Source organism: Bos indicus, chromosome 8, assembly GCF_029378745.1.
Source record: "Bos indicus isolate NIAB-ARS_2022 breed Sahiwal x Tharparkar chromosome 8, NIAB-ARS_B.indTharparkar_mat_pri_1.0, whole genome shotgun sequence".
Lineage (NCBI taxonomy): Eukaryota > Metazoa > Chordata > Mammalia > Artiodactyla > Bovidae > Bos > Bos indicus.
In genome coordinates this window covers 64,876,833-64,888,991 of record NC_091767.1, presented here as the reverse complement: position 1 = coordinate 64,888,991, position 12,159 = coordinate 64,876,833, and the positions used below count along the sequence as shown (strand labels likewise).

The following is a 12,159-nucleotide window of genomic DNA, read 5'->3' as shown; positions in this document are numbered from 1 at the left end:
TTAGTGGAGACATAGTCACTGATATTAGGGCTATAATCTAGGCAGCAAGAAATACTGATAAAATACATATATATGAAAGGCAAGTCAAATTTCCACTTAAGTCTCAAATTAATCTTTTTTTCTATACCTTCACCATTTCTGTAACCACTCCTAAATAATCTCTGGCACTGATTATATTCTATCCCAATCTACTGACTATACTGCAGCCATAGTAACCTTTTTTGAAATGTAAGAGGACTAAAGATGCCTTTTTTGGTGAGACTTCAAATTCAGAAACATTTGGCATAGGGCTCAAATAGAGAGGGGACAGGGCTGACATGACTGAACAATGGAAGTACAGCAGAATTCACCTACACTGCTTCTGTAATTAGGAAATAAGTGCCTACTTACCCTAGGAGGAAAACAGGATTCTTCTTCAGAAAACTAAACCACAACAACCTCCAGACACTGATACTTGGAGGTTGCTCCAAGGAAAATGCCAGCCTATCAAAGAATATTTAAGTGAAGTCCACCAGGAGACAAGCAATCAGCTCTTTAGTGTCTCAGAAAAGCAGAAAGAATTGTTATGTCCAAAGGTAAAACGCTATAAAAAATAATAAGAAAAAGTTCTTGGGAAATAAATATCATAATAGTAGAAACAAAGAATTTAGTAGAAAGAATTGAAAATAAAGCTGAAGAAATCTCTCAGAAAAGAGAATAGAAAATTAGAAAAGCAATCCAAGAGTCTTCCATTCAACTGAATAGAGATCAGCAAACTTTTTCTGCAAAGGATTGGACAGTAAATAGTTTAGGCTTTGCCAGCCATATGGTGTCTCGATGCTAAGTCGCTTCAGTCGTGTCCGACTCTATATGACCCCATAGACGGCAGCCCACGAGGCTCCCCCATCCCTGGGATTCTCCAGGCAAGAACACTGGAGTGGGTTGCCATTTCCTTCTCCAACGCATGAAAGTGAAAAGTGAAAGTGAAGTCGCTCAGTCGTGTCCAACTCTTAGCAACCCCATGGACTGCGGCCCACTAGGCTCCTCCATCCAAGGGATTTTCCAGGCAAGAGTGCTGGAGTGGGGTGCCATTGCCTTCTCCGTGGTCTCTTGATGCAACCATTCAATTCTGCTGTTGTAGTATGAAAGCAGCCAAAGATAGTACATAAACAAATGGGACCCACAGCAGGCAAGAGTTGGCCTGTGAGCTATAGTTTGCTGACCCTTGCAGTAAAAGGATATTTTAAAAAGAGAGGACAAAAGAAAACACAGAGGAATAAATAATCAATAAGTAAGAAAAATTCCCAGGGGCTTCCTTGGTGGTCCAGTGGTTAAGAATCCACCTGCCAATGCAGGGAACACAGGTTTAATCCCTGATCCAGGAAGATCACACATGCTGTGAGACAGCTAAGCCCATGCACCACAAACACTGAACCTGCACTCGAGCCCACAAGCTGCAACAACTGAAGCCTGCATGCCCTAAAGCCCATGCTCCAAAACAAGAGAAGCCACTGCAATGAGAAACCAGCACAGTGCAACTAGGGTAGCCCCTGCTTACCATAAGTAGAGAAAGTCCTAGGGCAGCAATGAAGACCCAGTGCAGCCAAAAATAAGTAAATAATTTTTTTAAAATGTATTTTATGAAAAGGAAAGAAAAATTCACAGATCTAAAATCATGAGTTTTTAAATTGAAAGGGTCCAATACAAAGCACATCACATTATCAAATTTCAGAACACCAGGGTAAACAGATCACAAAGGTTCCCAAAGAGGAAAAAAAACTTGGTCCTATACAAAGAATGGGAAACTAGATGATATTTACTTTTTAAGAGCAACACTAAATTAGAAAGCCTTCAAAATTGAAAGAGAATTCTACACCTACTGAAATTAGTAATCACATGTGAGGGGAGAATAAAGGTATTAGACACATACTAAATTAAAATTTTACCTCTAAGGTACCCTTATTTGAGAGCTATTGAAAGATATATTCCAACAGAACAATGGAGTAAGCCAAAAATGAGGAAGATGTGATATCCAGAAAAAACAGCAACCCAACACAGAAACAACTGAGAGAAGTCCCAGAACAACAGCTGTGCAACAAACCTAGAAAATGAGTTCAGATTGGAAATGGCAGAAGGGTTTCAGGAGAGAGTCTTTAGGATACAGAATTGAAGTGACATATTTGAGCACATGAAAAATACTGACAGCATTGTGGCAGAGATGTGGAGCATTTTTTAAAAATTAACTAAAAATATACAAAAAACAGGAAATTTTTTTAAGTGAAAAGATTATTAACTCCAAAAGAAGCAAAAGGACAGTTAATATCATACTTAACAATAAAAAGGAGAAACTATTTCCTCTAAGGTCAGGAACAAGATAAGAATGTCCACTCTTAGCACTTTTATTCAATATAGTATTGGAAGTTCCAGCCACAGCAATCAGATGAGAAAAAGAAATAAAAGGAATCCAAACTGAAAAGAAAGAAGTAAAACTGTCACTGTTTGCAGGTGACATGATACTTAGAAAATCCTAAACATACCACCAGCAAACTACTAGAGCTCAATGAATTTGGTAAATTTGCAGGATGCAAAATTAACATACAGAAATCTGTTGCATTTCTATATACTAACAACCAAGTTATCAGAAAGAGAAATTAAGTAAATAATCCATTCACCACTGCACAAAAAGAATAAAATATCTAGGAATAAACCTACGTAAGGAGGTAAAAGACCTGTACCTGGAAAACTATAAAACACTAATGAAAGAAATGAAGACGACACAAACAGACAGAAAGCTATACCATGTACATGGCTTGGAAGAGTTAATATTCTTAAAATGACCATACTCCCCAAAGCAATCTATATATTCAATGCAAACCCTACCAATATGCCAAGGGCATTTTTCACAGTACTAGAGCAAATAATTTTTAAATTTGTATGGAAATTAAAAAGATCCTGAATGGCCAAAACAATCTTGAGAAAGAACAGAGCTGGAGGAATCATGTTCCCTGACTTCTGACTACACTACAAAGCTACAGTAATCAAAACAGTATGGTACTGGCATAAAAACAGACACATAGATAAGTGACACAGAATAGAGAGCTGAGAAATAAATCCACCTACTCATGGTCAATAAATCTACAACAAAAGGCTAGAATATATGATGGAAAAAAGCAGTCTCTTCAGTAAGTAGTGCCAGGACAGTTACATGTAAAAAAATGCAATTAGAAAATTATCTAAAACCATATATAAAAATAAACTCAAAATGGATTAAAGACCTAAATGTAAAACCAGAAACCATAAAGCTTCTAGAAGAAAACACAGGCAGAACACTCTGACATAAATCTTAGCAATATTTCTTTTGGCTCTGTCTCCTAAAGAAAAGGAAATAGAAGCAAAAATAAACGAATGGGACCTAATCAAAATTAAAAGCTTTTGCACAGCAAAATAAACCATCAGCAAAACAAAAAGACAACCTACTGGATGGGAGAAAATCTGTGCTAATGATGTGACCAATAAGGGGTTTATACCCAAAATATATAAACAACTCATATAACTCAACAGCAAAAACACCAAACAACCCAACTAAAAAATGTGCAGAAGACCTAAGCAGACTCACAGATATAGAAAACAAATTGATGACTACCATTAAGGACAGGGAAAGGAGGTGGGGCAAGATAGGGGTAGGCAACTAAGAGATACAATCTATTACATAGAAAATAGATAAGCTACAAGGATAAATATATTCTTGTACAATACAGGGAATATAGCCAATATTTTATAATAACTATAAATGGAATATAACCTTTAAAAATTGTGAATCACTATGTTATATACCTATAACTTATATACTACTGTATATCAACTATATCTCAATTAAAAATAAACACTAAACACATTCTAAAAGTCATTAGAGTAAAACCGACATTTTAAAGAAAACAAAGCAAAAGTCTACTGTTTATCTCTATTTGGCTTAGCAAGAAACAATGTCTTTATAATCAAAACAATGAGATATTAATCACTCATTTAACCAAAAATTATAATAATAAAATTATGGGGGAAGGAAATAGAGTAGGGTGGAAAGCTAGATCTGCACCTCATATAGCAAGAAGTGAAGAGACTATGTCTAAACTTGATTAAGAAATAACAGTCTACACATGGTATTTAGGAATAAAGAGCTAAATACCAGGGAACATGGCCAAAAGGATTAAAAGTAGTTTCTTAAAAGAAGGACCTGGAGATGTAGAAGGGTAGGTGCTATGTCTTTTTACTTGGCTTTGAACTATGTAAATAAATGAATTTCAAAAATTAATTTAAAATAATTAACATTTATCAAAAAGCCAATAACTGGCAAATAATATTTGCAACACTATATTACTGCATCAGTCTTATCAAAAGAAGATCAATTATCTTAAAATTATAAGGAACTCTGACAGAAGACAACAACATAATATATGCAAGGGACGTGAACAGACAATTCATTAAAAAAATTTTACTATCCAAGGTACATATAAAAAGTTTCATCTTTCAAAGCAATGAAAGAAAAAGTCCAGATTAAAACAGCAAAGCAGCATTTTTTTAACCTACTAATTAGCAAAAATTTGAAGAATGAGTAATATTAATGTTGTAAAATGGATTCATAATGAAAGTGTAAGTTAATATATCATTTCTGGAGAAAATTTTGGTAACATTAATCAAAACCTTAAAAATATGACTGACATCTGATTCAATAATTCCTGCTAAAAATGCATCTTTAAGGAAATAGTTACAAATACAATAAAAGGATTCAACTACAAGGGTATTTATTTTAGCAAAATTTCCTTAAGACTGTCTTTTTCATATTGATTTACCTGAAACAATAAAATAGCCTTACCTGAACTGTACGTCCTGCATTGATATGTTCTTCATGCAACTTGTCCCATACTCTGCACCTCTGATACTGTACGAAAGAAAAGAAAAGGTACTGAATTTTTTTTAATCACTAAGTGATTATCCCCAGTTTACCACAAAAATCCCCACTCACCCACCCAAACTTAAACATGCCAGCTAAAAAAGTTACTGACTTAGTAGTGGGAATTAACTGTTCAAAGACCATACAAGTAGGAAGTTTTCAAAAACATTACACACAAAATTCTGGCAAATGGTAAAACAAATAAAAACCACTAAATACTTTACTTTCTTTTACGGAAAAAGAGTATGTATTTTGTCTATAATGCATACTCCTTGGAGGTGAAAAAAATAAACACTGAGAATGTAAAAGAACGTGAAAAATGAAAAGATTAACAGCATTCATCAGATATTCTTACTATACATGAAGATTTTGAAATGTCTGTTAATGATAGAGTCAACTACTGAAAACTAAAATCTCATTTGAGAAAAAGGAACATCGATATCACAGACTAGAAAGTATGTAAAAATGAGAATGAACATTTTATATATTTTAGCTTTTTACCTAGATAATGTTTAGTTTTCAGAGTTTCATCTAAGAAATTTAATGAGCATAATGAAAAATTTTTCATTTGAGAGCCATAGCAAAATGTGGTAACATGACAATATTTGCACAAAATATAAACAATGTCAAATATCACATATTATTTTTGGTTGAAATTTTAAAAATCCAAATAATTAAGATGTCAGTAGATGTGAATAATGATATCGAACATATTTTTGGTATACCACCCACCCACACACACACAAAATCATCCTAGAAATATTCTGAAAGCACATAAACATGAAAATGTCCCATATATACACAGAAGGCCTAACAGATTATAAAAGTAGAGCACTAAAATTTTTTCCAGGGTATTTTTATATTCTCTATTGTTCACAATGCAGAAAAAAAAAAAAAAAAAAACTCTTGATAACTCCTGAATTTTTTTTATATCTAAGAACTAAACAATAGCCATTACGCTTAAAAATAACAAGACTATATTGAAAATATATTTGCCAAACATAAACTTAAAACCACTACCCAATCAAACAAATTTAAAATTTACTACTTTCACTTCTAATAAAAATTGAATGATGCCAGCAGATTCAGTATAAATGCTCTTTTAGATAGTGTTATATTAATAAAAAGAAGGGAATGGAAGCTAAAGATACATATGTGAAAACAAGTCACTTTAAAATTCATTACTTAATACTAATCTGTCATGATATTTTTAATAAAAATTAATGTTAAGGAAACAGAGAATCCAGAGAAGTCAGGGCTGCAAGAATTCATGGAGCAGAGTATCAGAGAAGAAAAAGCTGCATGTGAGGATATAACTGCATTAACAGGAGAGGACCATACAGAGAGAGAGTTCCAGAGATCTGCTGAGTTTTGCTTTTGAGTCTTCAGCTGAGTACAGAGCAGCACAAACATATAAGGAAACTACCTGAAGTCAGAAAAAGAATCACTGAAAAAGACCAGGTAGGCTCATCCCCCGAAATCACACAAGCCCAGAAACAGCTCATGTGACCACCAGTCAGAGTAGAAAAATCTCTCAACATACTGGAATCAGGCAGAGTACTCCAAAGTACTGTACTGTGTGAGGGAAAGTTAGGCCTGGAACAAAGGCTGTTCTGATCCTCTGCAAGCTTAAAAGAGCCTCAAAAGGATCAAACTGTTCCTAAATAACTTAAATGTATCTCAGAATAAATAAAGTTCAAAAGTACTCAAAGAAATTTTGGAATATTCAGTATCCAACAAATTCAGAATGTCTGGCATCCAATAAACAATTACCATGCATGAGGTCGCTAAGAGTTGGACACGACTGAGCGGCTTCACTTTCACTTTTCACTTTCATGCATTGGAGAAGGAAATGGCAACCCACTCCAGTGTTCTTGCCTGGAGAATCCCAGGGACGGGGGAGCCTGGTGGGCTGCCGTCTATGGGGTCACACAGAGTCAGATATGACTGAAGCAACTTAGCAGCAGCATGTATGCAAAAAAAAAAAAAAGCAGGAAAATATGATCTATAATAAGAAAAACCAATCAACAGAAACAGACTTAGATATGATAGAGATAATGGAATTAAGACAAAGATATTAAAAGTTATGATGTATTCCATGTTTAAGAAAGCTGAAGAAAACTGAAGATATGGAGATATGAAAGATAGTTTTTATTCAATTCCTAAAATTAAAAAGGTAGCTGAAATGAAAAATGAAATGGATGGATTGAACGGAAGGTTAAGACATGCAAAGAAAAGATTAGTAAATTTAAAGATGTAAAACAGAAACCATCCAAAATGAAACAGAAAAAAAAGATGGCCAATAAATGATTATAGTATCAATAATCAAAGGCCAATTGAAAGCAACATTGAAAATTGAAAGCAACTGTTATGAAGTTGGACTCCCTGAAGGAGAGAAAAAATATGTGAAAAATTAATGAGATAGTGGCTGAGATGGTGGAGTAAGAAGATCCTGAGCTCACCTCCTCCCACAGGTGCACCAAAATTTTCAGAGCAAGTATGGATGAGAACAACTTAAAGACTACCAGAAGAGATTTTCCACAACTAAAGAAGGAATTCCTTATAAAGAAGGAATCATATAGTTTATGGACAAAAGATACAAACTTTCAGTCATAAGATATATAAGAACTAGGGAGATAATATATAACATGATTAAGATAATTACCACTGCTGTATGTTACATACAAAAGTTGTTAAACAGAGAGTAAATCCTAATATATTTTTTTCTTTTATTTTGTATCTGTATGAGATGATGGACATTCATTATTTTTTGTGATAATCATTTCATGATGTATGTAAGTCAAATCATTATGTTGTACACCTTACACAGTTCTGCATGTCAGTTATATCTCAACAAGGAAGGAAAAAAAGAAAAATGAATGGCCAAAGCTTTTCCAAATTTGGTAAAAACTATAAACCCACAGATCCAAGAAACTCAAGGAATACCATAAATAAGAAAATGAAGAAAATTATACTAATGCATAACAAATGATAGTAAAATCTAAAAAAGAGTAAGAGGAAAAAAGATGTGAAGTACAGAGGAACACAGATAAGAATGATAGAAGACTTCTTGTGATAAACAGTGCAAACCAGAAAACACTGAAGCAACATCTTGAAAGTACTAAAACAATCTAAAAGTCAACCTAGAATTCTATACCCAGAAAAAATATTTTTTTTCAATTGAAGGCCAAATAAGACATTTTTCCAAACACAAAAAGCAAGCAGAATTCATTATCACCAGCAAAACTGCACTATAAGAAATGTGAAAGGAAGTCCTTCAGGTTGATGAGAAAACAGTACCAGACAGAAACCTGGCTCTACAAAAAAGTGAGAGCACTGAAAATGGTAAAATCAGTTCAGTTCAGTTCAGTTGCTCACTCGTGTCTGACTCTTTGCGACCCCATGAACCACAGCACGCCAGGCCTCCCTGTCTATCACCAATTCCTGGAGTCCACCCAAACCCATTTCCATTGAGTCAGTGATGCCATCCAACCATCTCATCCTCTCTCATCCCCTTCTCCTCCTGCCCTCAATCTTTCCCAGCATCAGAGTCTTTTCAAATGAGTCAGATCTTCGCATCAGGTGGCCAAAGTATTGGAGTTTCAGCTTCAAAATCAGTCCTTCCAAATACAGGACTAATCTCCTTTAGGACGGACTGGTTGGATCTCCTTGCAGTCCAAGGGACTCTCAAGAGTCTTCTCCAACACCACAGTTCAAAAGCATCAATTCTTCGGCACTCAGCTTTCTTTACAGTCCAACTCTCACATCTATACATGACCACTGGAAAAACCATAGCCTTGACTAGACGGACATAAATTATATTACAATAATACTATATAGATTCTGAGAGAAGAAATTGAAGTGTATTGTCATAAAATTTTTATATGTGAAGTGATATATATATAACACATTACTTGAAGGTAGACTATCATAAGTTAAAGATGAATACTCTGAACTGTAAAGGAACCATTTAAAAATAAAAACATAGAGGTATAATTAATAAGCCAATAAAAGAGAAAAAAATACAATCTTAAAAATATGCAATTAATCCAAAAGGGAGTAAAACATGAAAAAAAAAGGGGAGAAAGAATAGATGGAACAAATAGACAAAAAGAGCAAGATAGTAGATTTAAAGACAACCATTTGATAAATATCTATTCATTATAAAACTTACCAGAAACTTGAAAAAGAAGTTAACATCCTCAATCTCATAGAAGCATCTGTAAAAACTATACAGTTAACATCATGTGTAGTGGTAAAAGATCATTCCCTAATATTGGGAACAAGGTAAGGAGTTCTGATCTTGCACTGGAGGCCATAGCCAGGACAATAAGGTAAGAAAGGAAGTGAGAGAAGAAAGCAAAGGAGGGAAGGAAGGAAGGGAGGAGGAGAGGGTAAAGAGAGGAAACAGAAGAGAGAAAAGAAAGAAGGAAGTAGGCAGGCAAAGATTAGAAAGGAAAAAATAAAACAGTCTGTCGTCATGACTGTCTACATAGAAAATATCAAAGACTCGATTCAAAGAGACGGAAAAGGAATGATGGGCAAATTACCTGTTAAGAGATTTCATAAAACAGTTTGCCTTTGCCAAGGGCTTCTCCTTAGGGTTTCTCTCTAAAAGGTTTTTAAACATAGCAACTTTGGAAGGAAGCATTTTCTAGATGCTATTGGATATACACTTTTCACAGAGTGGGCAGAAGGATTTGTCTCAGCACTATTTGCTCTTATGTGGCTTCCAGGCCATTAAGCTTTGCCCCAATATTTCAAGATGGGTGGAACTCAGAATGACATCCCCAATGTGATTCAGATTCCATTCTTTTCCTCTGCTGGATACTGCAACTTCTAATAAATACCCTTAACTGCTATGAATAAACTGGACCAAGAAAGAGGAAAAACAACTACAGAAAAAAAATCATAGATACTGTTTTTCAGTCATTTCAGGAAGATGTTTTGTCTCACCACATGCATTCATATTGTTCTTCATGTGTCTCATGGCCTCATGGTATACCATGGAACAGGCACAAGCAGAGAATCCAACATTCACAGAAACAACCTTTCCCCTGCTGCTGCTGCTGCTAAGTCGCTTCAGTCGTGTCCGACTCTGTGCGACCCCATAGACAGCAGCCCACCAAGCTCCCCCGTCCCTGGGATTCTCCAGGCAAGAACACTGGAGTGGGTTGCCATTTCCTTCTCCAATGCACGAAAGTGAAAAGTGAAAGTGAAGTCGGTCAGTCATGTCCGACTCATAGCGACCCCATGGACTTCAGCCTACCAGGCTCCTCCGTCCATGGGATTTTCCAGGCAAGAGTACTGGAGTGGGGTGCCATTGCCTTCTCCGAGCCTTTCCCCTAGACTTTCCTAAAAGAGACCAAAGCACATTCTTATCCTGGTGAGAAAAAGCCGTGTCCACCATTCTCATCCTGGTGAACACCTTGTCTCCTTTTGCCCTCTCTTCTAGTTTATCATTTTGGATAACCCTGATTATAAACCCACACCACCGTGTGATGAACACCTCTGCACAGGCATTTTCAGGCTTCCCGACATTAATCCCTTTGTGCTCTTTGGCAGTGACACCAGGTCTCTCAGTTTCGCTTTGCCTGCTCGGCAAGGAGAACAAATATTCTAAGAGTAGTACCCGGGCTAAGAGTTCTCTCTAGAACGCCTCACCATTTACTTAAACAACTTTATATATTTGTAGGCTCACATTTTATGTCATTTCATCTTCCAGAATATTCTGATTCAAAATTGAAAAACAATGATAATAATTCTGCCTCATATTGCATAGAGTATAAAAACATAAAAGCTAATCATAATTATTAAAAATGATTTTCCAAAATTATATAATGTTTCCACTATGTGCTCAGTCACTCAGTCATATTTGAGTCTTTGCGACCCCATGGACTATAGCCTGCCAAGCTCCTCTGTCCACGGGGATTCTCCAGGTAAGAATACTGAAGTGGGTAGTCGTTCCCTTCTCCAAGGGATCTTCCCAACCCAGGGATCGAACCCACGTCTCCCACGTTGCAGAAGGATTCTTTACCATCTGAGCCACCAGGGAAGCGCAAGTTATTTATTACTGATTTGGGAAATTCTATGACGATATAACACAGAGAATGTTCAAGATTTAGGAGTTTAGGGTATAAAAGCACTTTAAACCTTATGCTGACACTTAAAAGATTTATTTAAATTTACAGGCATAGTAGGAAAAAAAAATGCTTCAGTTGGAGAGAAAAAGACCCAGAAATACTATGGAACTGTAAAATTATATGTGGTATCCAAAGGACTGACGTAAGATCAATGTGTTTGTGGTATAATGTATGATGGGAAGATGATGAGAAAGAAGCAGAGAAAGTAGATGAAAAGCTTCTTTTGCTGGATATAAGAGGATATCTCAATGATCTGAATGATCAGAACCCCTTATAGGGAAGATAATGGCTTTATGGAGGATTAACCAGGTAGGATGAGATTATTGTAGATGATGAAAAGTTTAAGTATTCAATTCAAATAAATTATTAAACTCAATAAAAAAGAAAAAAATCAAAGACTCAAAAAGTAAAGCTACATAATATTAACAGATAGTCCAATGAGCATAAGCCATAAAATTAGGATTACTCATGTAATGAAGATAAATAATATCTACCCAACAGTGAGGTTAAAAGTAATTCACCTTATTGTGTCTGCCATATATGAAAAATGTAAAACTCAAACACAAAGGATCTCAGGAATGTTGTGACTCTCCTAATGATTATAAACAATTAACTGAGCACCAATGTTGAGTACCTGAAAACAATAACTTACTTGTTAAGTAACTCATTTCCAAGTATCAACTTTGCATTCAGGGATTCTTTATATAATATCTCAATCCTCAAAATAACACTATGAGAAAGATTTTAATGTTACCTTTACAACTCTCTAGAGATCAATCATGGGCCTCTACAGACTCCCCATGAATGGTTAAAATGGTTGTGAACCTGAAGGTCTACTGCACAGTGCTGTGTGGGAATGGTGTATTTGTATCTGACCCAGGACGGAGTCAACCAGGTAATGTTCCACAGGATGTTACTAAGTTGGGATTTGAACAAAAAACAAAGTTTGAAAGATGAGCAAATGGAGTGGATACTGCTAATAAATGTAGGAAAGCCAGAGTATTCAATTCTATTTTTTCCATTTTCCTTCTTCACTGGAAAATGAGCATAAAAATAGAACACTCCACAATAGACAAGACTAAGAGGAAA

At 35.4% G+C, this 12,159-nt stretch overlaps 1 protein-coding gene across 6 annotated transcripts in view; it reads right to left on the bottom strand.

Annotated features, from left to right (window-relative positions):
• Positions 1–12,159, bottom strand: part of STX17 (syntaxin 17) — a 74,479-nt gene that overhangs the window by 46,554 nt on the left and 15,766 nt on the right. For all 6 annotated transcript variants that reach the window (XM_070794839.1, XM_070794837.1, XM_070794840.1 and 3 more), the window contains one exon: positions 4,850–4,915. In XM_070794839.1, the coding sequence (XP_070650940.1) occupies positions 4,850–4,915 (66 nt within the window). The remainder of the gene's footprint in view (positions 1–4,849; positions 4,916–12,159) is intronic.